This window comes from Rhinolophus sinicus, chromosome 14, assembly GCF_057876585.1.
Source record: "Rhinolophus sinicus isolate RSI-liver-muscle chromosome 14, RSI-T2T, whole genome shotgun sequence".
Taxonomy (NCBI): domain Eukaryota; kingdom Metazoa; phylum Chordata; class Mammalia; order Chiroptera; family Rhinolophidae; genus Rhinolophus; species Rhinolophus sinicus.
In genome coordinates this window covers 34222432-34249916 of record NC_142514.1, presented here as the reverse complement: position 1 = coordinate 34249916, position 27485 = coordinate 34222432, and the positions used below count along the sequence as shown (strand labels likewise).

Sequence of the window (27485 nt, the reverse complement as noted above, 5' to 3'; positions counted from 1 at the left end):
CCTGTCCTGATAGCAATGTACTGCGATAACTTGCTTACTTGCCTGCCTTTCTTGATTAGATTCGCCTTTGCTTGGACTGTACGTTTTTTGCACGTTTACTCCATGTGCCTGGAAACTAGTAGCATTCCCCCAAAAATGCTGCATATTCATATGTGCAGGTGAGAGGCCTGAAGGTGGAGTCAGAATTCTGGGTGCAAAGACCATCTCCACTACTGAGTGACACATCATTTCACCTGAGTTTGTTCCTTCGTTTGTAAAGCGTTCAACATCCTAGAGTGGTATTGAGAACTAAATGAGATAATTGACGTGGAAACACTCTTCGTAAAATAAGTGTGAGCAGTTTTAAAAGCATCAGTTTTACTAGTCCTCCTGTGCTTCTCATCCCAGTTATAAATTATTTCTACAGGGAGTTCCCAGTTTTGTGAATTATCCTTTAAGAATAAATCACAAAGAATGGGGATGTAATTTTGGCGTAGATGATTCATTTGAGTTATTTTCACATTGTTTGGTTTGTTTGTACGTTTGGAAATGTATGGATGCAGAGTTTAGACAATAAAAGAAAGAACTCTCTAATCATCAATGTAGTCCAATGGTAGGTGCTCTGTCTCAACAGGTAGTAAATTCCCTGTCATTGGAGGTATACAAGCAGAGGCTGGCTAACCTTACCTGTCACAAAAGCTGTTCAGAGAAATTCTTACCTGGACTAAGGAGGAAAAGAAGGAGAACTAGCTGGCTCCTAAGGTTTCTTCCCATTCTGAATGTATATAATTCTAAAATGTACATACAAACCATACTGAGAGACGGACCAAGGCTTTTGTATTCTATTCCGGGGATACAGTATAATGGTATTTTATTTTTCTTCTTTAAGTGAAAGTTGTAGATTTTCTGTAAGATCACAGTAAAAAAAAATCTGACATTTCTACTTTGTGAGTCCAGGCTAAGCTGAGATTTGATTTTGAAATATGAAAGTAAGCTGTAACTAGCTCAATTTAAGTCTCTAGGATTTATATTTATATATAACCTTTAAAGTGCTCCCAACTTTTCACCCTGGAGAAAAGAAGAAATTACAGTAATCTTACTTAGGCCTGGAAGTCTAGAGAGACACCAGTTCTAGGTTAATGGAAAACTGACACCGTTTCGCCCGGGCTTCTAAGCTGTTTCCACTGCCTCCTAACTGATGGGAACTTTCACACCCAGGGACATAGTTACAGGTCTCACATATTAAATTGAGTGCTTTTGTGGTCCCAGCTCAATTGCAAATCACTCTTAAAAACATTTCTTCATGGTATTTTTAAGAGCACTATTTGTTTTTAAACATCGTCCTTTCACAGTCCAAAGCTACTTCTTAATGTTCTTCCTGCTCATGGCAAACCCATTTCAATTCTCTGAAAACTACTTTTCAGTGGTTTTCTATTTGTGCTGTTTGCACTCAAGTGTGCTGGCCCGTGGCATATGGCTTATCCCACTGCCACCCACCCCCGGCCCAAGGAGACAGATACGGAAATGAGTCAGAAGCACCCAATGTCAGCATTGGAAGGCTCCGTGGACTTCATCTAAACTAATTCAAACCTTTGTACCCCCTTATTAAGGATGACGAAACGGGTATGGGGGGGGCGGTCACAAAGCAAGTTGTAGCAAAATTTCACTCGGACAGGAGATCTTCAAGTCTTATAAGACTCTCTGAGTTTGGTTTCCCCAGAAACAGTACATGAAACCAGATACGAGTACAGTAGTTTATTTGGGAGGCGATCCCAGAAAATACCAGCAGGAGAGTGGGGGATTGAGACGGGGACGGGAAGGCAGCTATTCAGGATGTAATGAGCAGGTGAACTCTGGGCAGCTGGGGCTCAGTCCCCTAGAACCTCTGGAGATGGTTTAGAACAAGCCTGACTCATCCCACTTGAAGGGCAAGGAACTGATGGTGCTCGTCCAACATCTTGTTTACCGCTGGTTGAAGGCTCTCCCAGGCCCTGAACACCCCAGCACTTCCAGCCTGTTCTGTGGAGGGGGCCCACCATTTTTCTTCAGGAAATTGCCAACAGATAGGACAGGTGATTGCCTAGGGGACCTGGGTGGGCGGTGACAGCCTCTGGTACCCTGATCAAGTCCTCATTCTCTCTCATGTCCCTGGTCAGTAAACCTCACTACCTTGGAGGCGAGAGGCTAACAAAATATGGTTTCTAAGGGGAAAGTAAATGTATAGGGTTGGTGTTCGCAAATGCACTTGTGTACATTAACCACCTTTGCACATGCTGTCTCTCTACCTTGTGTGACTTCTAGAAAAACTCATATTCATCCTCCAAAGTCCAGCTCCAATATGAACTTGCTGATTATGTCCTTTCCTGATTCCTCAGTAAAAATTAATGGCTCTCCCACCCCTTTGCTCCAACAGCATGTTGTACTAGCTCTAAAATATCGTGACTCTGGAGTGTCATGCCTCCTGCGTCCCCATCTCACCTGCTACTAATAGTAGTAATAATAGCTAATGTTTATTGAGGGCTTTAATTATGTGCCAGGTACTTTTTTAAATACTTTATGTGCATTAACCCATTTAACGCTCTCCACAACCTAGGAAGTAGCTACAGTGACCGTCTCCATTGTGTAGAATGGAAACAGAGGTTAAGCTACTTTCCCAAATCATCGTCAGCAAGTGGCAGAGCTAAGATTATTTCCAAAAGTTCAGGAACTTTTGGACTCCAAGTCCCTGCTCTTAACCACTGCATAGAACAGCCTCTTTTCTTGGCTGGGGTCAAGAACGAGGCCCAAGGACTGAACCCTGGGGGTATTTCTAGCAGGGCCTCATGCCAGGCTAGGAAACATTGTCTGTAGAGAACCTTAAACAGGTAGATGACATGAGAGTTGCATTTTACAAAGATCACTCTTGCTATAGGGCACAGGGTGAATTGGAAGAGGAGATGTTGAGACCAGAGATAACAGTCACGAGACTGGTGCAATAACCCAGGTAAGAGAAGACGAAGTCGCATGGTTAGCGTGGCCCTCCTCCCTGAGCTAAGCCCTGCTGACCTCCCAGCCACTGCACCAGCCACTGCCCAGTGTGGCAGGACGACCACTCATGGATGCACAGGTGGTGCCCTGCACAAATCCACCCGGCCAGGAGGGCATGTGGGCAGGACATGCAGCCTGAGGTCTGGCTGCCACCTACGAGCTCCTGGCGAGGAGTTGTATGTACCAAGAAAGAAGGGCATCTTTTGCTCCCTTGCACAGAGAAGATAGATGGGCTAGCGATGGCCCTACCCACGTGAACCTCCCATCCGGACACTTTAAACTACCTTTGGTTTCGTGACTGTGTCATGCTTGTCACCACCTCTGTGTTTTGCATATTTGGTTTCCTCTGCTAAGAACGCTCTTTTGCTCATTTGTTAATTCATTCTGTCATTTATCCATGTAACACTTTTTTTTTTAGTACCCACCATGTGCCAGGTTTTCTAGGTAATGGGGACTCAGTGGGGGAGCTTACAATCTAGGAGAAGAGATGAGTATTAATGAAATAATAATGCAGTGAAATAATGACACTCTGAAAGTAAATTCAGGGGACATGAGATTATATGTTATGTTCTGGGATTTATCTGCTCTGGGATGCAGGTGGCCCTGGTAAGTTTGTCACTGAGACAGTATGGCTTCCCTTAGGATGTACCTGACTTCGATGCTGAGATGTGAAGAACTGACCAGTAGGAATTGAGCAGGCACAGAGCGTAGGGAGGGAGAGCAGCCACCTTGCTGCAGTCCTGTGCTTAACCGTGTGCTCACAGAGTTTTTACAGAGGAGACAGGTCTGGAACCCAGATGGGACTCAGCATAATAGAGGGCGTGGGGAACGGAGGGGAGAGCCCAAGACGGAGGACTGGGAGATGCAAAATCTCCAGGGTGGGGGGCACTGAGGACCACGGCAGGCAGTGGGAGGGTAGAAACAGAGGACCTGTGGGAATTCCCATAGCGGGCTGGGGAGGAGCTTTTGAAAATAGGGATGTTCAATACTTAATTTTAAATTGTGCTTCTGTGGTTTAAAATTCTTCCCTTCCCCAAACCTGCAGTGTAGTTGGTTGCACACACATGCCTTTGGTGGTTTGGAGGGAAATCAAAGGAGAAAGCTGAGTTCACAGGAATGGTCAGTGGGGAGCAGTGAGGAGAGCACAGTCATGTGAGGTGACACAGCTGAGGTCCAATGGTCAGTGGACACTGAAATTTGGAGGCTGCAGCGACCATGCGTATTCATAGAATCAGCTGTATTTAAACCTCGGAAAACTAGAATTTGGTTTGTACTCAGTTATGATGAGTGATTAGTATAAAGTGATTATGAAAGACAACGTTACAGAAGATCGATGAGACTAGGGCAGCCTAGACGGGGAGAGATGAGGGAAGGGACAGTCTCATCTGTGTCTGGCGATGGGACAGGGCTGTGGTTTGTGTCTATAAACACCCGAGAATCAGGGTGTAAACTCCAGCGAAAGGAGATTCCTCCCCACCAGCTGGCTCACTCCCCATGTCATGACCCCACCAGCCACAGCGCACAGCTTACCAGCACCTTAGAGAATCACTAATTTCACGTTTATCGCACACCTGTTACTTTCTGGGTTTAAAGTCACTTGGTCCTTGGTCCCTGGCCCTTGGAAGACTCATCTAGTTGGGAGAGAAGCATCACAGTGCGGTGATCAGTGCTGCCACAGAAGCGGGTCTCGGGGGTGTGGGAGCAGGAGTGGGACCTTGACCCAGTTTGGGGCACCAGGCAGCTTCCTGGAGGAGGGACAGCTAAGCAGGGTCATGGTGTTTTCCAGGGAAGGTGACGCGTGGCAGACAAGGGCAGAGGGGCACAGACGCCACTGTAGTGCTCCTGGCTGTCAGTGCTGGCCCTCTGCGGGGCTTCCTCTTAGGCACAGAGCAGCCTGTCTCAATTCCTCTTGTTTTCAACAAGTAGTCTCTATAACTGTACTCTGTTCCTCACGGCCGTGGAGACTGTACATGTTTGGATGTGAGACTAGGAAGAGGCAGAATTTGAATAAAACTAAAGAGAATACCTTACCCAGTGCTCCCTGCCCTGGACACGACCCATCACCATTCTTACATTCCACCCTGGTCCCTCCTTCCTTTGGGTCTGACCGCCACCATGTGCAGCGGCCAGTGGGAATATGAGGTCCTTCTGGGTACATGGCTGCTGGAAATAGGTGACTGAGGATTGGGAGCTAGAGAGGAAGGGGGAAAAGGAAGGGATATGAGTGAGCAAAGATGCACATGGATTTCGGCGCCTTTCTTGCCATCCCTTTTCTTGTAGTCTCCAGCTTTTACCCTCCAGACTCTACATGCTTCCGAGTAGACTCACCAAGAAAGTGGAAACAGTGCTTTTGAGGTAGGACTTAAGGCAATGTAATGGGAAGAGAGCTGGAGTCAGGAGGGCAGTGAGACTCCAGCTGTGTGGCCCTGAGCAGACCTAGTGATCTCTCTGGGCCTCCATTTCTCCCCAGGTCAAGTGTACAGGCTGGATTAGGGGCTCTTTACGCGCTCTTGCAGGCTCAGCCTCTGTGGTCTCCAGTCTGGACTGCAAGGTGGGAGGAAAGCCGTGTCCGTGGCTGGCCAGGCTTGGGCTGTGTTTCATGCGTCTCAGCTGAAGCCAGGTCTGCAGACTCACGCGAAATAGCCCCAGAGGAAGACGTTGATGGTCAGCAGGAGGATGGCATTGATGTTGCAGACGCTTCTCCAGAGCGGCTCCTCCTCAATGCTGGTCAGCTTCTGCTCTAGTGCAGCCTTCTCTGCTGGGCTCAGGGCTTTTTCCGGTGCCCCAGAGAGCCCACAGAACCAGCCTAAGAGCATCTTTCCCCAGGACCTGTGTGAGGCTGAGGGACAAAGGCCAGAAGGGGAAGGAAAGCAGAAGGAGAAAGGCAAGACGAGACCGGAAAGGGGAGTGAGAGAGAAGGCAGATGAGGAACAATCACATTAGCCCTCTCTGCAAGCTGCAGACCGCAGATGGGATGCTGAGCTGGGACTCCACCCTGAGGGCTGACCCTGGCCACAGCATCCAGGCATCGAGCAGAACCACCTCAGCGTTGCGGGGGAGGGGGGCTGTTCAGGGGTGAGGATGATACAGTTTGTCCCAATTCAGAGCACAGCCCCGCATGAGGACGCTGGCTGGGGGTGGGCGGTGGGAATTACCTCCCCCAGGAAGGAGGCAGCAGGTAACCGGACAGTCTGCTGCGATGCCATAGGGCAGGCACTGGGCTGGAAGCCCCATTCCAGGGCCAGCTCTGCCGTCCCCTGACTGAGGGTATATGCAAATCACTCACTCAACCTTTCTGAGCTGCACGGTCTTTCCCTTCCAAGTAAGTCAGTGGAGTCTGCCCTGTTCTGCAGGTGGTTTTGCTCATCGAGTGAGAACGGAGATTTGACAGCACTTGAACAAGTTACAATGCTGGAGCAGTGGGGAGAGGTTCTGGTGAGTGCAGTGTAGAGAACGTGCGTGAGACTGTGCCCACGCCACACGGTCACCCCGGCGCGGGGAGGAGACCTGCTGAGGTCCAGAGGGAGCACAGTTCATTCAGCACTAAGTTTAAAAGAAGTAATAAAGAAACAGATATTTTTGAAGTTTTTTTTTTTTTTGGATTTGCAGGTAGTATATTAAATTAAAATTCATATTAAAAAAACAACTTTTCATGGAGGTTGACTACAAACAACCCACTGGAGATGCTTTGTTATCTTAATGATGTGGAACTTGGTACTGGGTGAGTTCCATGCGATTAGAGTCTCAGCAATGCGAAGACCCCGGATGCCATCTACTCTGGCCCCCTCACTGTACAGAGGAGGAAAAAGGCTCAGAGAAAGTAAGGGACTTGCTTAAGGTCACATAGCCGCAGAGCTGCACCAAGAGCAATAATATGAATGGAGCACTTTGCATAAAGCTTTGTCATTTTACAGGCGAGTGACTCTCTTTTGAGTCACGTAGGTGGTTATTGGTGAGCAATGACTCAATAAATCTAAACCTGTCTACAACCTGGGATGTGTATACTTCTTTCGGATCTACTCTGCTGTCCTTACATTTTTTTTTTTTTTTTTCACTTTCCTCTTTTAGGATTCAAAATTACACCGCCACTTAGCTTTTTAACCTGAATGCAACACAGACGGGGGTTCATCTGCCTGCAACCTTGAGAGGTGGGTGCTTATTCCCCATTCCCTGTGCTTCCCCTGGTAGGAAGGAGCCCTCGCATATTGCAGCACTTGCGTCTCCCTGCTTTTTCACTCCTCCAGGGGGTTGGGAGGGATTTCTCTCATGGAGCTTTTTGGCTGACTCAGTGCCTTCTTGGTTCCTTTTGGCAGCAAGCAACCCACAGGGAGCAGGCATTTCTCTGCTTCTGTAGGGACAGGCTCTGCCCTTAATGTGGGAGCCACCACCCAGGGAGGGCTGCCATGACCCTGTGAGTCTGTCTTGCCCTGGGACTCAGCCGTGGAGCATACAAGCTGTGCCCTCCCTCCTGCCCTTGAGAGCTGCCTGCGTAGTTTCTTCCCTTCCTCTTTCCTCTCTCTCGGTAGCTGCCTTACTTGCAAAGAGCTTGTGCTCTCAGATTGCTACCATACAGTAAGGTCAATTGGGGCCAAGGCCTGGTCCTTGAAATGATGGGAGGAGAAGCAGTTTTGAGACCCCAACATCTGGTGCATGGACCACAAAGCTCAAAAAAGAGGTAATGAGTTACATTTTGCAAAGCATATTAAGGCAACTGATTAGTCCAGGGCTGGTGACTTTGAGCCTTGCTGGTGCTTTCTAAAGTGAGCCTATCTGAATTTTGACCTTGGAAGTTTGTAAAGGATTACATTCCTCATGATGGATAGTTTTTTATAATGGACCGCAGCCTTTACCTGTGCAGCTTGGTCAAAAAGCTTTGAATCTTAGATACTGATGGAGCTCATATTCTAGAGCCTGTGATGTCATTACTTCTAGGCAGGTGGCTGTTACTCTAGAATCTGGGTCCTAAGCAAAGGTGAGGGGCCTCAAGAAAGGTGGGAGGCTTCTCAGACCTCAGGGGAAGCACTAGAACCTGGCAGAGGCATGGGGGCCGCATGGCAGCCGTCCAGCCACTGGTGCTGAGACAGCCTCGCCGATGCTCTAAAGTGGCTGCAATTATTAAAAGTTTGGCACAGCAGAGGCTGGGAATGGAGCTAAGATACTTTTTGAGGCCCTGACGGAGCTCTGCCCAATCCAATGGGAAAGGACAGTGACAGAAGACACCCCAACTCCACCCTGGCACTGGGGCTTCCTCTGTGCCTGAGGCAAGAAGCAAATTTGGGACCTAAATGTCCAAGGGCAAGAAACATTGATTTAGGGCTTTAATTTGTAAGCTGATTTAACTTTTTTGACTTTAAGTTTTCCTTGGAATTTTATACTTTGGGAAATCTCTATGATTTTTCATTATATCTGAATATATTAACATTGTTATTTAGGTACACTACAGGAAGTTTACAGCTGCATTAGGTCTAAAGCAGCTGCATTATGTCTTATATGGATTTTCAGCTTTAGACACTGTGTGGCCTTGGAGTACATTTAATTCATATTTCTATTCTAACACATTTAAGAATCTCCAGAAGGCAAAATGGCCCATCAGCAGCTCCAGGAGGACTCCCAGAGGAAAACCAGTTGCTCTGAAGGAACCTCACGGACATTTAGGCAGCTCTCTATGGACATGTGGCTGCTCTTGTCTCAGGAGGGATGACCGTGCTTCTGTGTGACGGTAGGCAGAATTGTTAAACCCAGTGGAGTGGGAAACCAATAAACAATAAAAGGTGGTGGTGGAGCAGGGGGGCATTTATTTGCCATATCTGATGTTTCCTTCCATGTAGAGGGAACTCAGTGTAACACCCTTTGAGTTTCTGCTCTTAGATTCATTTAACCCAAGGGAGGTGAGGGGACTTCCCTGTTAGCAGATTTGGGAAGAATAAAGGGCATTCTCGGCCTAATCCCTCCCACCTCCTCCTGGGTGGGAGAACTGGCAGTGCAGTTCTCACAGAGTAGTGACTGAGGAGACCCTCTGTCTAATGCTGGCATTCAGTATTAGGAAGAGCAGCTCCCCACGGATGTAAATCAAATCTTTCTACCTACACTTTACCAGTAATGAGGGCAACGTTTTGGCTCCGATCTGCCTTACTTGTTTGTCTTATTCCCCAAACAGTTTAATAGCCATGTGGGAAGGAAGAAAGGGTGACATTTTGGTCTCCCTCAGAGCCTCCACCCCCAGTGATCCCCAAATGTGGTCTTTGGAAACCCATGACTGAGTCCCCATCGCTTCTCTGTGCTGTGCGCCCCCAGCATACCCTCAGCTTACCTCCACACTGCTCCCGGCCCGGGCTGGAGTTCGCTGCCTCTCCATCTCCTGCAGGGTGTGCCACAGATGGCATCTCTGACACCCCTGATGGGCCCTCATGGGCCTCCTTGTCCAGCTCAGAGTGGGGGTGGTGCCGTGTCCACCACGTCAGGCGAGCGAGCTGGGGAGAAAGAAAATGCTGTCTTGACTCAGTTACCTTCGGAGGGAAGTCCTGCTGCAGGAAAAGAGGGGCCTGTCACGGAGGCAGTCAGAGCAGCGTGGGTTGAGTGCCAGGACCAAGCACAGGGCTGGAAGACAGAAGGCCTGGCTGTTACCCCGGCCACCACTTCCTTTGAAAACCTGTACTCCCTGAGCGCACGCCAGGTCCTGGAAAACATACCGAGTCAGGCACAGCGCCTGACCTCACAGAGCTCACAGCCTGGTTGAAAGAAACCGGAGAGGGAGGCAGGAGCCCCATGACAAACGACTTCCAAGGTCAGGCCGAGGAGTTGATACCCCAAAAAAACAATGCAATGGAGACTCACTGCAGACTTGAGGCACAGGGAAGAGACTCTAAGACATGGGATATAGAAAGATCCCTCAGAGTGAATTGAAGAGATCCAGCCTGGAGGCTGTTGCAAGTGAAGCAAGAAATAAAGAGCACCAGAAATAATAGGAGGGAGCAGGTCCTATGGAATATTACGGAATAAGATTTACAGGCCATGGTGACTGATTGAAGGAGCTGTGTGAGGGAGAGGGAAGTGGTGACATGGCTCTCAGGTTCCCGCCTTGGCCCATCAGGTGGGTAGTGGTGCCCCTCACTGAGCGAGTGGGCAAGGAAGGAATGGGTTTGGGTGATGGTGAGAGAGAGAAGGGGGGGGGGGGGCTCACACACACACAGTATGGTGATGACCTTGAAGAGGCTGTAGTACCTCCAAGCGGAGACGTCCGGGGAGGAGAAGCAAACCTGTCCCTTGAACAGCCCTGGTGGCTGTCCCTCTTCTCCCTTGTTGGTGGCTCAGCAGAGAACACAGCAAGTTCTCTGGTTGATGTCAGCCGGGCCCAGCCATGACTACCTGAGCTCTGAACTGTCTCCTTTCCAGCAAGCTCTTTTCCTGGCAGGAAGCTCTGTGTAACGTATTGAACCGGGTACCTTCGCCCTGCCCCCAACTTCCTACCAATATGTACAGCAGCGCAGGGTCGGGGCCCCTCTCTGAGACACTTTCCATGGGTGTCCAGCTGTGCCTCGTCCACTGAGCCTCTCTGTCTGATCAGGAGGGTCTCGGCTGCTTCTGTGCCTGTAAGTATCTGTCAGTAACCGTCCCTTTATACTGACACTCTGTGTCATTAGCAGCACACGGACACTGTCTTTTTAAGTCACCAGCAGGCAGCTGGACTTGGGGTTTGAATCTCGGGAGAGGACTTTTAGCTTGAAATGGAGAATTGAGTTTCACCGTTATGTAGGAGGTTGCTGACTTCTCGGGCATGGATAAGATAGCGCAGGGACAGTGTGGGGTGAGAAGGCTGCAGGCCATAGGTAGAGCAAGGATATTTATGGGGCAAGAAGGCAGAAGAACGATAAAAAGGGTAGGAAAAAATCCTGGAGGGAAATATGTCATGGGAGTGAACAGAAGAGAGGTCTTTGGGATGCATGAAGTGGTCACTGGTGTCTGGTTCTCTTCAGAATTCACTTAAGATGGGGACGGGGTCATTGATTTGTAGCACCAAGAAGGTTATTGGGGATCTTGGTGAAAGCAATTTCAGTAGGAAGGTGGGATTTCTGCCAGACTGCGGTGGGTTGAAAAGTAGATGAGAGGTGGGACGTGGAGGCTGGACCGTTCTTTGCAAAACTTTGTTTTTGAGGGGTGAAGAGGGAGAAAGCATTAATTAGAGGAGAACAGGATCTGGAGAAGGGTATTTAATTAGGAAACACTTCCACGTGGGAGTGAGACAGCAGACAATGGAGAAAGTGGAAGATTAAAGCAGTGGAGGGAGAGCATTTATGGAGCGAGCCGCTGGAGGAGTTGGCCGCTCTTGGCTCACCTGCGAAAGCCTGCTGGTTGGTAGGAATTACTGACACCAAGGGTGTGAAGTCGTGTTGGAAACTCTGATGTACCATATAGTTAAGGGGTGTTAATAATGATTTCCACCCTAGGTTTCAGGACCAGCTTTGGCATGGGCTCTGCTATGGGCTAAATTGTGTCCCCTCACCCCAAATTCACGTATTGAAGTCCTAACCCCTACTATTTCAGAATGTGACTGTATTTGGAGATAGGGTCTTTAAAGAGGAAATTAAGGTTAAATGAGGTCATTAGAGTGTCCTTACTATAAGACGAGGAGATTGGGACACAGACACGCACAGAGGGAAGACCACGTGAAGACACAGAGGAGAGGACGGCCACCCACAAGCCAAGGAACGAGGCCTCAGAGGAAACAACCCTGCCGACACCTTGATCTCAGACTTCCAGCTGCCGAATTGTAAGAAAACTTATTTCTGTTGTTTAAGTCACCCAGTCTGTGGTACCTGGCTATGGTAGCCCTAGCAAACTAAGACAGGTTCTAAAGAAAAATGGTTTCGAAAGACTGGGCATCATGTCTGAGAACTGGTAACTCTGTCAGCATGAGAGGTGAGGACTCCCAGTTGAGTTCTTACTCTGCTAGGTTCTGTTTCTTTTTGCTTATGCTGTTTCTTTACTGGTCAACAAATCCTTATCTATTCTTCTAGGTCCAGCTCAAAGTGACCTTGTCAGAGAACCCTCCCTGGCCCCCACAGGTGACTGTCTCTCCTTCTGTGCTCAGCCTGCCCTTTGAGCTTGGTCCTTCGGCACTTTCTCTTGGTAGAGTAGCTGTTTGCGTGGGTATGTTTCCCCTCATGGACAGTCTCTGGCAAGGACTATTCATCTTTGTAACCTCAGCACAGGGCCTGGCACATAGTAGGTGCTCACTGAATAATTTTACAATTGAATGAATTACTTTCCAGTTGGGAATCAATAAGCCAATGATCTCTCCCTCCTCAGGACATCTGTGTGGCCACCCGCAAGACCATAACTCGACAAAGCAAAATTCAGTGGTGGAATTGCAGGTGCTGGGAGCTGGGGGCTCAGCATCCACTTGCCTTTTCCTCGGGGATGGGGGTTGTGCAGAGGCTGACAGTGACGATGACGATGGCAGTGAGCCCACAGAGGATGAGTGCAAAGTAGAGGTAGTGGAAGTCCTTTAGCACGGCCGGCCTCTGGTCCACCTCCCCGCAGGCTGGGGCCCGGTACGAGAACTCCAGGATCATGCGCAGAAGCCCCACTGCCAGGCCGAACATGAGGCCCCAGAAGGCTCCCTGTGGAGAGAGGGCAGACCGGGCAGGGGTGAGATCCAGGCGGGAGGTCCGAGGAAGCTAAAAGCCACTCTGCCCCGAATCTCTCTCCCACTGGTCCTTTACAGTGTTTGCAAGTCCGTCTGAGTGAGCTCTCCATTAATGCCATGGCTTCGTCTTAACTTAAGGCAGAGTGGGCTTTTGGAAGAAGCAGAGGCTCCAGAGTCAGACCAGGACTTAGGTCCCGGCTCCATTCTGGAATCACTGAAGTGGTGACTCAAACTCCTTGACTCAGTTTTCACATGTGCAATGATAGGACAAATTAATAAGTTCTCAGTGTAAATGCTTAATATTCAACTAGAATGGAATATGCTTTCGTCATAAGCAGGGAACACCAGGATTCCCTGCCCCAACTTTTTCTTACGATAAATTGGAACTCGGTGTAGACATCTATCTCCCTTTTGTTGCTTCTATTTTTCCCCGTCTTTTGCCTTTTTTTTTTCCTTTTAACAAAATAAAGTTTCTGGCATCTCCCATATCTTCTTTATAGCACTGTTTATCCCTAACCTATCCCTGTTTCCTGCATGTAACAGTCAAATGACTTGTGTTTTCATAAATGAGATGCTAATCCTGATTTCAAAAATTCTGGGATGAGCAGAGACATCCAGAATTCAGCTGAGCCCTGCTGTGCACCAGGGCTATCAGCGGGGAGGTCAGACCTCTCTGCAAACTGTAGGCACCAGTGCACACCTTGCTTTGCTCTCCATTGGGAGAGGGGTTTCTCTGTTCTCCTTTGCCATGAGCTCTCACATGGCTCCTGTGGAGTCCTGTGGATGTCCTTTACCTCCAGAAGGCATAGCAAGCAGATTTGGGTGTTTTCTAGGCTATCCTGGGGGAGTCACCAAGTTTATATCCTGGTGCCTGTAGCTCCTCCCAGGTGTCTGTTAGATGCAGGTATATGACCAGTTTCATGAATGACGCTCGTGCAGGTGCCTCTGTAACTTCACGCTTTGATTCATCATCATCATCATTAGTGCGATTATTTTGTCTACGTATGTCACCTGGTAGTGTCGGAGATGAAACAGACCCTAGCAATCATCCAGTGAGTCTTGGGCTGTCACACACACTGTTCCTCATGTCTGGAACACTCTTCCCTCTCCTACTAATCCTTTGGGTCTCAGCTCAGATGTCATTTTTGTCCAGGAAAGCTTTCCTGATCCCCTTCCAGGTGTCCCATCGGTTAGGTGCTGCCCCTGCTCTTTCCTCTCCTAGCAGCCATTATACTTTCTTATTATTGCTTATTGAATCGTCTGTCCTCCTGGCTGGCCCAGTGATGGCAAACCTATGTGAACCTTGTAAACTACGGCATCCCAGAGCCTTCATAATAGGACTGATAAATGTTTGTTGAGTGGCTGAGGGACTCTAGACTCGATGCTATGAATGGGGAGAGGGAAGCCTGGCGGGGCAGTCAGCTTTCCCAAGGTCATGGCCCGACCAGCTCTCCCAACCCTGTGATGACCTGGAAGAGACGGTGGGCTGCTGGACTCACAGGCTCTGTGACCCTCTTGCAGAAGATGGCCAGCAGGAAGAGGGCGGTGACGGGAGGGGCCAGGTAGCTGGTGACAGACTGGATGTAGTCAAACAGCTGCCCACTGTTAGAGCTCTGGATGATGGGGATCCAGAGGATGCTGATGATGACCAGAAGTACCACGAACACCCTGGCGGGAGATAAGAGGGTGTGTGAGGAGAGGTCAGGGGTGGGGCATAGCTGATGCACAGGAACCGGGAAGGGATGGGGAGGGGAATACATGGCCACTGAATGAGAGAATGTTAGGAGACCGGACCCCAAATGGTAACATTCCAGAAATTTAGACCACAAAACACTAGAATATCAGAATTCTGAAGTCCACAAGACCTAGAATTTTTGAATCGGGTAGCTTTCAGGACATGTAGCTCACCTGCTCGTTAGGGAGGAATCCATACCTTTCACCCCACCACCCACTGCAGTAAATGGCCTCTGGTCTTTGCTTGGGATGCCTTTCCTTCTCTTTCACACCGAAACCCTGTGCTGGATAGCCTCCTTCTCCAGGATGGTTCCCGCCTCCAGGGACTTCTCCCTTCTCTAGGCTCCTCCAGCTTACGTTGGCATTTAGCTCAAAGAAGAGACTCCACCTTCATCTCCTCACTCCGGCTCAACTCATCATGGCTCAGGGCCAAGTCCCCAAAGCGCTCTATATGTGTGATTTTGCAGGTATATGACCAAGTTGAAAAACTTTTCTGGGATGTGTTGGGTGCAATAATGCTTATGGCCAGCAGATGGCACCAACACCCCGCTGATGGATGAAACAAGTATCTGTAAAACCTGGCAGTTAGTGTGCAGATATCAAAGGACACTCCTTTAAAAATGTCTCTGCACACCTGTCCTCATTTCTTCTTTCCCTCCCATTTCTCTCTCTTGGGCCCCACTAGAGCAGCAGCTACCCAAGTGACCTCCCTGCTGCTCATCCCAGCCTCTGCACAATCTGTCCTGCACTCAGATCCTTTAATAGTCCCTGCCTAGGGCTGGGGTGCACGATGAGCAAGCCGCAGGAACCTGTTAGGCAGCCACGGGCCAAAGGCATCATAGTGGGAGGAACAGTGCCTGCAGAGGCAAGGAGATGGAAAAGAGCAAGTTATCTAAACTCAAGTGCCATCTGTGCAAAAGGGAAAATGAACACATGAGTCCAGAAATCTTAGTTATGTAGCCTTAAGTTATATAGCCTTAAATTATGAAGCAGATTTCATAAAAGGCCCCTTACGCCTATGGAAACTACAAATCCCCAGGCTAGGGAGAAAGACAAAAATTAGACCCCTAGTTATACTTTGAAAAGCATAACACTGACACCTACACGGTAAAGTTCAAATTCTTTAGCTTGGTGTTCAAGGCTCAGCGTCCTTTGGAGACAAACTTCCCATGACCGTCTCCATCAACGCAGGTCCCTCGTGCATTACCCGGGGTTCTGCCTTTCTCATTAAACTGTGCATGCCCTAAGGGCAGGGCCATAGAAGTCATCCCTGTGTCCCCAGCACAGAAGTGTGATGCAAGGTGGATACTCAGGGTGAGACTAAGGGAGTAAATTAAGAGCCTTTCTGTTATCCTGGGAAAACAGCCAGAGCTGGTCTGGAAGACCTTGGGGGTGAGCTGCTTGCTAACTTCCTCCCACGTATACAGTTCACCGTCATTTCTCTGTCAGCTTCTCTTATTTACCCTGTTGATCAATTCCAAGAAAAAGTTGAGCAGGCAGAGAAGAGATTTTTTTTCCCCCTCCTTGTTCTGAAGGGGGAGGAGTGATCCAGAGCTGGTGTGTGTGTGGGAACTTACCTGAGGTCACGTCGGAAGTTGGCACTAGAACCAGGAGCTCTGACTGCCAGTCCAGGGCCCAGACCCAACCACATCTCCCCAAGGCGACCCAGGGCAGGGAGGAGAGGGGTGGGGGTCTGCCTCCAGCAGGGGGCGCTCTGCAGGGACGGGCCCTCGCACCTGCCCACCACCATCAGCTCCTGCTCTGTTGCCTTCCTGCGGAAGCGTTGCCACACGTCAATGGCAAACAGCGTGCTGCTGCTGTTGAAGATGGAGGTGAGTGAGCTCATGAGGGCGGCCATGATCACAGCGATCATCAGACCCCGCAGACCTGGGGAAAAACGAGGTCTCCATGGACCGCGGGCCATGAGGCTGGCCCTGCCAGGAGTCATGGGCGCTGTCTCAGGAGAACCAGAGGCTCAGTTCTGGCTACACTCTGCTTCTGCCTTGCCCTGTATCCCTGGGTGAGTCATCTGCCCTCCCCAAGCCCCAGTTTCCTCAGCTACACCATTAAGGGTTGTGGGATTAGCTGATCTTCATGGTTCTCTGCAGCTTTGACCTCTCAGTCTGGGTTTGGGAGCTTGCAGACTCTTGGTTAGTGGGTAACTGGTGGGGCGGTGGGTGATTGTTAATAATTATGTGTGTTCAGCGTTTTGTATCTTTTCCGTTGACCTTGGTGCCAGGCAAAGCTCTGGCCTGGGAGGCAGAAACCCTAAGTTTGTTTCCTGTTTCTATAAGTAATTAGCTGTGTGATCTTTGAAATAAGTCCTTCCTTTTGGGGCCTATATTTCTTCCTGTACCAAAAGAGGATGACCCCACTGATTCTTGACATCTCTCTGACTCTGATGACCAAGCATCTAGAAACATGACTGCTTGGCCCTGGGGAGATGACCACCTGCCTGGCCCCAGCTCAGTCCAGATCTTCAACCGCCTCGTGCATGTTTTCCTGGAAGACTCAAAGTGTCCCACAGCAGCATCTTCCTCTGGGGCCTTCTGTTCCTTCCTTTGGTTAACATCTTTCTAGCCTCCATATCAGACATCTCAGAGATATCCTAGACCCCTCCTCTGCTCCCTTCCTGACCACCTCCCTCCGTGGCTGCTCTGTCATAGCTATGCCCCCAGATCAGCTCAACTATTTCTTTGATTCATTTCTTATTCTGCTGGAGGAGGGATAACCCAGCTCATCAACTTTCCTTCATAAAGCTGCCTTTCTTCCTAAGTCCCCAATCTCAATAGCATCGCAAACCCAAGACCTAGGAGCCATCTTTAGATATCTCTCTCTCTCTCTCTCATCTGTCAAATACAGTCGGTCATGAAGTCCTGTCAATTCTACTTCACAAACATCTTCTGAACCTGCTTTCTACATCTCTGAAGGCACTGACTTGGTCCAAGCCACCATCACCACTCACCGGGACCACTGCAAACCTCTCATTAATCATCCTCATGCCGCCCCTTCGCTGGACCCTGCAGGCAGAGTGGTCCTTCAGAAGCGTGAAGCTGATCTTGCACCCTGGCCTAAACCCCCCAGCGACCCTCCTTCACTCTCAGAGTAAAGGCTACGCTCCGGAACAAGGTGTGGCCACCACCTTTTCTCACAACGGTTGTCTTCAGCCTGCATATGAGCCCACATGGAGCTTCTTTAAGTTCACACTTCCTGCTCTGTCCCAGTGCTGGGCCTCGGCACGCGCAGCCTGTCCTCCCTGGGTGACCTTTCCCACACGCCTCTGCCTTTGTGTACGATGTTCCTCAGGACTCAGCTCCACCTCCGCTCCCCTGAGAAACCGCCCCCAACATTCCTTCAAAGTGACTTCCTTCAGGTGACTCGCTAGGACTCCCCCAGCTCCACTGTGTCCTCACACTGGTCACATTGTAGGGTACCCTCTGAAAGCCCAGGCACCCCAGAGACTGAATGGACCCCAAGAGTAGGGGTCGACCGTTTATCCCCGCGTCTCCAGGACCAGGGCACAGAGCAGTGCCTTATAGACACCTGTGAGAAACACGTGTGTGTGTGTGTGTGTGTGTGTGTGTGTGTGTGTGTGTGTGTGAGGGTGTGCAGAGGGGAATGTTTTTATTCCTCTTCCCATCCATGTCCATCCTTAATGCAGTCTCTCCTGGGTACTGGGGATTGGAGATGCGGGGAGGTAGCAGTGACAGGTGGCGTGGGGGACAGGGACTCACCAACAGGCATGAGAGTTATGACCAGCTTGGGGTAGGCGATGTTGGAACATCCCACTCTGGCCCCGCAGATTCTTTGGCAAATGTCAGGGTCCACGCAGCCCACCTCATCTGCAGAAGGAGAGGTGGCAATTAGAGCTGAATCATCTGTGCCTTTTCAGGTTGCCCTAGCATTTGCTTTCCGACCCCACAGGGAAGTGTTCACTGGTGAGTCTGGCCGGAGCCAGCACTCAGGGGGGCAAGGGGCAGGTGCGTGTCTGGTGCTGTGATTTAGCTCCGTCTGGAAAAGTTCTCACAGAGAACCACACAGTACCCTGCGAAGACCACACAGTACCCTGCAAAGCCTGCTGGACTCCTTTGGGTTTAGGCCTTATATCCTGATAAAAAGTAAATATTTTTGGAAGACACCAAAAATGGTTTAACTCATCTTTCTCTTATAAAGGAAATACATGATTTTAAAATGACATTCAGTTACAAATTTTGTCTACTGAGATTGTTACTACTGTGTGTTTTTAATCAAAACAGTGTGCGCCCCCCACTCTAGTCTGACATGGCCCAGGACGGGGCCAGCTCTCACCTGGGTACAGGGCCCGGCTGATCATGCCAGGCATGACGATGAAGAACATGGGCAGGAGCTTCAGGTAGCCCCCCAGCACGGAGCCTCCCTTGGCATGGGACAGAGACTTGGCGGAGAGAGACCTCTGCACGATGACCTGAAAACGCAGCAGAGCAGGTGTGCTGCTCGGGCTGGGTCAGGTCAGCTCAGCCACAGGTGAGCCCTGACGTGTCACTGCCTGGGTCCCTCCACAAGTCCCAGAATGGGTCCCAACCCTCTGTGCACCCAGACACCTGGCTTTCCCGCAGGGAGCCACCCCCGTCTGTGGTGGGTGGGGTAAAGTCTGGCTGGGGAGTCACCTGGTCCGTGCACCAGCACCAGGTGGCCAGCACTGTGAGCCCAAAAATGAGGCCTGGCCACGGGATGTCCCCGCTCACAGGGTCCCGGAGCATGTGGAAGGCGTCGGGCCGGGGGAGGTGGCAGGTGGTGTTGGGGACAGTGACATTTGGGATGGCCTGCCTGTACTGCTGCTCCAGGCCTGAGTACCAGCCCACCTCCTGAAAGCCTGCGGGGAGAGACCACAGTGAGTGAAATAGCCCTGAGACCCCCACTGGGCCTGTCACATGCCCCTCTCAACTCCCCGTTCTGTGGGGCCTCCAAGGCTTGAAGCTGCTGTGGGACTTAGGAATGGGGGAGACATGGGGGCTCAGACCCCTAGTTTGGGGTAGCGAGAATCATGCTGTTTGGGAGTCCCTGTCTGGAGGGGGGACATGGCTCTGCTCTGGAAAGTTCCAATCAAATAGCCAAAAACAGATGAGAGAGGAATTTAGGGGTGAGGGTGGGGTGTATTCCGATATTTTCCTTACCCAGAAACATGAGGACCAGGGCTCCCCCCACCATGATCACCGTCTGTAGAGCATCTGTATAGATCACGGCCGTAAGGCCCCCTGGGGACCCAAGGAGAGGGCTCATCAGTCAGCACCAACAGGGGTTCCTCTCTGGGTGCCCGCCCTGTATGGCCACCCTGGGGAGACCAGAGAAGACACGTAGCCCTCTTAGCAGGTGGACTCCAGCCGCCTGCCTTTCTTGGCACTGCGAGCTCCTCTCTGTCCCACCCAGCAGGTGGAGACTGGTCACAGGCACAGTCCAGCTCTTTCCGTCTGCCAGCCTCTGCCTCTGGCTGCCCTGCCACAGCTTGTTGTTTAATATCCCAAGTCTGTTCCTTTGTGTGCTGTCGGCAACACTAGGAGTACTCCCTCCCTCCGACTCCGATGACCATTTAAATTCCACATCTTTCCAGGCCGACTTAGCCAGGAGTGAGTCTGTCCTGAGCCAGTGACCCAGGCTGCCTGGCTGAGGGGCTCTGGACGAGACAGAGGAAGGCGGGTCTGTGACTTTGTCTGGAGCAGCCCATAGTCACTCGGGTCCAGACGACAGTCCCCTAATCACTACCCTGCTCCCTGTTGTAATAGGTCTTTCTCAGTATCTCTCAGTGTCTCTCCTTCCCTGCCTCTCTCTGGCTGGCTCTGTCTCCTCTTGTTTCTGCCCTTTCCATCTCCCCTAGTCTCTGTTACACTGTGTCTTTCTTTTCCTCTGATCCTGCATCTCTCTCTGCCACTTTTTGTCCCATCCTGTTTCTCATTCTCTCTCAGGGTCAGTTTTCTCTTCACACCTCCCTCTGGACATCTCTCTCCTCTAGTCTTTTCCTCTGTGTGTCTGTAGTCAGGAGTTTCCCACTCCACCTCTCCCTGTCCTCTGTCTCTGCTCCCGGCGCCTGCACCCCAGCATGCCCTTCCCTCGGCCCTACCTGCGATGGTATAGACAGCTGTCACCACCAGCAAGATCACCGTGGAGAGGTAAAGGTTCCAGCCCAAGGCCATCTGGATGAAGAGGGCTCCAGAGAAGATGTCAGTCTGCAGAGAGCCGGAAGAGGGTCACTCAGTGTGACCACCAGGGTATGTCACCTTCCTGCTCAGCAGTGCTAGCCGCCGTCAGCCCTCATTGCACCATGAGGACAAGCTTTCAGTGCCGTGCTGAAAGCCATGGAGATTTGGAAGGACAGGGGTACTGCATAAAACTCGGAGACTGAGAATGATATGGTCTGGTAGCACGGATACGATTGTCTGTTGGCCACGAAGGGAATGGTGAAGGAGTGAAAGAAAAGACTGAGAAAGTGAAGCAAGGAGCTGGGGTCAGAGAAGAAGAGGCCACTTGGGAGGAGACTCGGATCCCAGAGGATCCCCAGCTGCTCCCTGACCGCACAGAGGCCCACTCAGCTGCCGGAGGGGCCCAGGGCTGACCTGATGAGGCAGGAGCCCCCATACAGGTAGCCACCGGCTCTAACCCACATTTGGGTTTATTAGGGGACTTGGTGCACATTCTTTGCCTAAGCTGACTTAGATGGTTTATAAGCATTGGCAGAACAAGGGGCCGTACAGTTTTTTCCAACCCTGGAGCTGGCAACTGAACGATTTGGTTCCCTTCAGTGCATGCTTGCCGACCCATGGCTGTTTTATGAACCCCTTACCGGGGCTGCAAATGATAGAGTGGCAGGAAGCCTGGACTGCTCCTGGGACCCAAACTTTACTTCCAGTCCCAGAGCTGGCCCTCCTGTGTACTGGGACAAGTCATTTGACGCAGGCTTGTTTTCTGAGGTTAGGTCAGTAAAGGAAGACTAAGGACCTTTCTAACTATAACAGTCTCAGCCATTAATGCACAGTACTGAATGAAGGATCATTTGATGGGAAGAAGAATGAATGAACTCTAGCTTATGAGGTCTTTGAATAGAGGGACTGTCATTCACTCAACACACATTTACTGTTCATGTCTGATTACCCACTGCTAACGGGAGCATGCAATGACGCTCTATGGATTCATTCTTCGTTTCTCCTATTCTCCCTTCCACCCAGCCAGCCAGCAGCAAGCTGTGCCCTATACTCAGTATTTGCAGAGAGAAGACAGCCACCCTGGAGCTGGTACTCACTGAAATCTTGGTGAAGATGTAGAGGATGAGAGAGAGGACAGACATGTACACCTGGATCCTCTGGCCCCCGAATCGCTTCTTCAGGTACTGTGGCATGGTGACCACCCCGGCTGCGATGTACACGGGGACGAAGATCCAGCCGAGGGCCAGAAGCAGCCAGGTTGCCTGGGGAAGTAGGAAGGAAAGGGTATCCATGTGCTGGATGCAAATGGAGGGGTCCCCTACACAGAGGGGGTGCCATGCAGAGGAGAGACCTGAGCAGGGAGGTGAGGGACCTGGGACCTAATCTCAGTCCTGTGTGACCTTTGATGGTCCCTCTGCCTCCTCTAGGCCTTGGTGTGCTCATCAGTGAAATGGGTGCTCCATTCACCATGCAGCCTCCCCAAGCACATATGAGGTTCCTGCAGCACTAAGGCCAGGGATGGGGTGGGGTGCGTTCAGACCCCCGTATCCCTGAGAAGCCTCCATGCCCGCTTCCTTACATTCCACTCAAAGCCACCCACAGCAAGGCCTCCAGCAGCTCCTGTCCCAGCCAGGCCGATGAACAAGCCGCTGCCCACATTGCTGGACATCAGAGATGCTCCGATCTGCAAGGCACAAGTGGGGTCAATGGTCAGGGGTCAGTTTTAATCTGAATCAAGCTGGAGTCAGGTCCATGTGCTTCAGGAGCTGGGAAAGAGGCAGGGAGAGCAGGACCTGGGCTCAGGAAATCGGAGGAAGAGGAAGAAGAGGGGAACAGAGGAAGAGGGACGGAACTGACACTTACTGGGTGCCTACTGTATGTCTGGCACTGTGCTAGGCATTTTGCGAGCACTAATACATTTAATCACCACAGAGATTTGGACGGATGGGAATTAGTTTTTCCAGTGTACAAAGGAAGGATTTAATATTGGGCAAAATGAAGCCATTGGCTCCCAGCCACCCATGAATGAGTGGCTCAGTGGGAAAGAAGGGAAGCCACGGGGCGCAGGGCCCATTAGGGAGGATAAAACCCTGATCCAGGCCATCAATCTAAGGCCCTCCAGAAAGGAGGAAGTTGAAGCAGGGGGACGGGGGGAAACGAGAGAGACGGCCCAATGGGAGAGCCTGGGTCACAAAGGTCTCAGGATCAATTCCTTGAGGTTGTTGGGGATTTTCCCTCTATGATTTCCCTCATTTAACTGCTCCTCAGTATTAAACTGATGTGTCACCTTCCCAAGAAAATCTTTGCTAATCCTACTTCCACTGTCTGGAGGTCAGAGGCTTCCTGCAAGCGCTCACAAGCCCCTGTGCTCCTCTTGTTCATGAGTCTGTCTGCCCAGCTCAACTCAGCTTCTGGAGGACAGGAACATGCTAGACTAGCTCTGTAGGCCCAGTGTCTTGCCTGCAGCCGATTTGGCGGCGCCCAGTGGGTGTTTGCCCAAAGCATGTGTTAGCAAGATTGCTCGGGTTGCAGGGGCATTTGGACTGGAGGAGAGAGGAGCCGGGAGCCAGGAAACACATTCGGGGTCTGGCTGTTGCCTTGGTCCCAGTAGGAGAAGATGAGGCGAGGACTTGGCTATGGGAGGAGAGGAGGGAAGAAGGTCGACTCACCGGCCACCAGCTCATGGACCTCCCCGCCAGGAAGTAGCCGCCAATGGTTCCTCTGCTAGCCCGAATGGAAGACTGGAAAGGAAGTGGTGAGAGGTAAGGTTTCCCGAGCCTCCGCCAACCTCTTCCCTCACCCAGATTCCCTGCCTTTCAGCGCAGGCGTTACTGGGACCCAGAGGGTGAGAACTGAGACAGGCGTTACACTGTCTTTGTTCTATGTGTCTTTGGGAGGGTCACCTCCTCTCTCTGCCCTCACTGCGCATTCCCCAGGGCTGGTGTGAAGAACAAGGGAGTGAAGGGAGGTGCAAAGCATGAGGGCATCGCGCTGTGCAGCGTAGGAGACTGCTGTCGTTATGCACTTCCATCCCCCCATCTTTCCCTCCATCCGAGCTTTGTTTCCGGAAGTGAGCTGGCTTCTCCTTCTCAAGCATGCGGTGGCTGCGGGAGACGCCTGTCCCCTCCTCCTACAGGACTCCTCACTGGGGGCTGCAGTTCTGATGGTGATACTTTGGGCCCTGGGCAGAGGTAGGGCTCCGTCTGGAGCTTCTCCTGCCCTGGCCTGAAGGCAGACCACACCACATAGGCCCGGCCAGGATCCTGGAACAAACTCCAGTCCTGCTCCAGTAAATAAACGGTCAGCTAATAGCCTGTGTGGGGAATTGCTCTGAAGAATGAAAGGAGAGCGGGGAGTGACAGAACTTTCTCTGGGGACACAGGGTGAGGGCTGGGCAGTGGAGAGAGGAGGATAAACTCAAAGCTCTTCTTAAAGATGCTGAAGCCAACAGGTCTCTGACGGGGCTTGGAGACAGGAGAAATGCCTGAAGGCGAGGAAAGGAAAAGGGAAATTTAAAGAAGCTTCTCTTCCCAGGAAAAGTAATTAATTAGTCACTGGGGAGTGATCATTGTATGTGGGGCCTGGTGCTTGTTAAGGCTTTGCTTGAACTTTGCAGTGTCACGTCTGGTCCTCAGGGAGGCCGGATGAGCAGAAAGAATTAATTTCATAGATGAAGAAATTGAGGCCCAAAGCTGGGAAGCATCTTATCCAAAGTCACTGAGCACTTGGTGCTTCTCACATCCAGTTGCCTCCCAGGACCCAGTGATCATCTGTTTGTCCATTTCGTCCTCACACCAGCCCTGGGATGCACAGACTGTTCACCCCACTTTACAGATGAGGAAACTGAGGCCCAGAGAGGGTTCCTGACCTTGCCACAGCCTAGTGAGTGACCAGCTGGGCAACTCTAGTCACCATCTGCCTCATAGCAGAGTCTAAAGGTGCTAGTGTTTCTCTCCAATGCTCTGGTGACAATAATAGCCATTTATTGCTCCCAGCTATGTGCTGGGCACTGTGCCAGATGCTTAAAGGCGTCACGGCGCTGAACAGTCCTGACTGCTGTCCAGTGTACTCCTTATTCTCACCATCCAAATGAGAAAACAGGGGCTCAGAGAAGCATCACATGTTCCCAGGGCCATGTGGTCCTAACTGTTGGAGTTGGGATCTGAACTCAGGGCTCGCTGACCTCACAACCTGGCCTCCTCCGGGCACCGAGGCTTCAGTGAACAATGGAGAACAGAAGGACCTCGGGCTTGGCCTGGCTTGCTTCCCATGAGCACAGGACCTCCAGCTCCTTTAGACACTAACTCTGCTCCTTGCCAAGACACTAACCGGGGAGGGTGGGGTAGGCCAAAGTACAGCATTCACTGAGTTGGGGTCTCAGCCTGGTGAAGAGGGAAGAAATGGGGCTCAGGGTGGCCAGGGATGGGTGGGGCCCAAGGCAGCAGATACGTAGAGATAGGGAGCCAGCAGACAGGGCTTGGGCCTGGCCGGCCTCTGGTTTACTGTGTGACCTTAGGCAAGTCACACCCCTTTCTGGGTCTCAATCTGCCAGGTTTGTGAGGGTGATTCCTGAAGGCCCTTCCACCCCAGCCCCTGTGCTTCCCTGGCCTGCCTTCCCTCTGCCCACCCCTGCCTGACCCCAGCTCACAACCAGCCGGAGATGACAGCATAGCTGTGCCTCCCCTGCCAGCCCCAACCTCTGGGCCAACTCACCCAAACCCCCACGCCGATGACGAAAGCAAAGTAGACGACCAGGACCCCGATGTCGTAGGCATGCAGGGAGACCCCAGGGCCCAGCGCTGAGTCTGGAGCTGCCGCAGTCCTGGCCCCATTTCCGGAAGCTCCAGGCCCTGTCACGGCCAGCTCCATGCTCATCTGTCAGTCAGTCACCACTACCAGGCTGAACTTTGAGGCGCTCCTGGCTTCATTCCTTTCCTTTAATGATTAAACAGCCCCAAGTGCCATTCGCTGCTGAAAAAGTTCTGAGCCACTGGCACATAAAGTCCCGGCCCTCCTTTCCCCTACCTGCCACCCTCATCCTCTGCAGGACTCTCTCTTTCCCTGCCCCCACTACACACACACACATACACGCACGCATGTATGCACGCACACACACGTGCGCACACACGTGCACAGGCACACACACACATACTCAGCCCTAGAGGAGGAAGTGGAGGAGGAGAAAGAGGAAAGAAGCAGAGTCTTAGAATCCTGGAGCTGAGAGGGACTTCAGAAGTCAAGGTGTTCAAGCTCTTGCTTGTGGAGAGGGGAAACTGAGGCCCAGACAGGGAAAGGTCACACAGGGAAGTAAAGGCAGAACTGGGCCCAGACGCAGGCTTCTTGGTAGTCAGTTCTATGCAGTTTTCCTTCTGCTCAGTGGGAGGCCAGGGAAAAGGGAGCTTGCTCTTACCCTTGCAGTGCATCCACCCCTCACATGCTCCTACCTCACCCATCCAGGTGTCATCTTCCCTTTTGTGACAGTGGAGGAAACTGAAGCCCAGGAAAAGACATGTTTATTCCAAGCCACAGAGCAGGACCAGAATTCCCATCTTCTGGGTCCACACTCCTGCCGGTGCTGTGACGAGTCAGCACTCCTGAAAAGGATGCACAGCATCCTGGGTCCAGGTTGCATCGTCTGCCCGGAGACCCGGGCGCCTGCCTTCTAGTCCCAGCTGCAGGGCTCCCTGAAGGGCAGGGAGATCACGGGCAGAGGGCTCAGTGACTCTGAGCTGGATGCCCTTGGTCAGAATGGCCTGCGCCCTGCCTGCTTCTCAGTGCCAGTGAGCGCACTTCCTCCTACCCCCACCACCGGAAGGGCCCACCCTGGCCCTCAGGATTCTACTGCCCCTGTCCCCTGTCCCCCAACCCCATCCTCACAGATGGCTGAGGCTGAGCCTCAACCCCTGCAGTTTATCTCACCCCAAACCAGCAGGTTTGGACTCACATCAGCCGCTCCCACCTATTAGCTAACCAGGCAATTTAGCATCCAGAGCCCTGGGTGTGCCAGGAAAGGAGCAAAAAAACAAAAAGCTTTGAAACCCCTGGAATAGATACAGTAAAGCCCAAGCCTTTGCATATCAGTGAGCCCTGAGCCCCCCACTCAGGGCCTGTCTATTCTCACTTTACCCTGAGCATCCGTGCTTGTTCTCAGGCTCAGGAAAAACTAGAAACAGCAATTGAGCAGCAGCAGGAGGGAGGCTGCCAGAGATTGGGGGTAAGGGGTGAGGTCCCCTGACGTCTGAGGTCAGGAACAGCAGGAAAAGTCTTAACTTTAAATGAAGATAGAAGTGTTGTATAATATATGGCACTGGGAGATACAATTTCAGAATAATATCTGAATTGACACTGTGTCTTCAGAGTTCAGGCGACTGCAGGGATTGCTACGACTTAACTGTAAGCAGGAAACTCAGAGCTGCCTGAGCTTTAGTCCAGGAGAACAGGAAGGACTACACTCCATGGAGCAAGTCACTGAAGTCAGTTGAGAGTTGCTTTTAGGATCTCACTGTCTGCATCCTCTTTATTCCATGTGCAGTTCACAGGAAACGGAAGACCAGTCGCCTTACATCTGGCATCTGCAGCCTGTCTCCCTTAGGCTCTAGGCTGTGCCCTCACTGAAGATTCTGGAAACCAGAGTTCTGCTTGGAATCCTAGGGCCAGCTACTCGCATCAGCCTCACGGCCTTGTCTTCCGACATCGCCACCCAACATGTCCTGTGGACAGCTCCCCTGTCCCATCCCCCTCTCCTCTGGATGCTCTTTGCTGGCTGCTCCCCAGCCTCCCGCTGCTCCACTCACCCCCAGCTGTGCACAGGGCCCTTGGTGAACAAGCCCCTCTCTGTCCTCAGGCTCATCACTGACATGCTGTCCACGACAGTCACAGTGACCAGGTTGTCCCACGGGCCCTTCTTACTCCGGAACCTGCTCTTG

The 27485-nt window shown here is 51.4% G+C and overlaps 1 protein-coding gene across 1 annotated transcript; it reads right to left on the bottom strand.

Annotated features, from left to right (window-relative positions):
• Positions 1-1721: 1721 nt before the first annotated feature.
• On the bottom strand, positions 1722-25469 carry SLC5A9 (solute carrier family 5 member 9). Its single transcript, XM_019710867.3, has 14 exons — positions 25273-25469; positions 23229-23300; positions 22139-22243; positions 21657-21821; positions 20481-20586; positions 19540-19620; positions 19033-19238; positions 18695-18830; positions 18121-18228; positions 16123-16273; positions 14152-14320; positions 12411-12626; positions 9317-9476; positions 1722-5845 (listed from the first exon to the last, which is right to left on the bottom strand). Exons 1-14 carry the CDS (start codon positions 25432-25434, stop codon positions 5637-5639), a joined length of 2046 nt encoding a protein of 681 aa, XP_019566426.3. The 5' UTR covers positions 25435-25469; the 3' UTR covers positions 1722-5636.
• Between the last annotated feature and the right edge of the window lie 2016 nt (positions 25470-27485).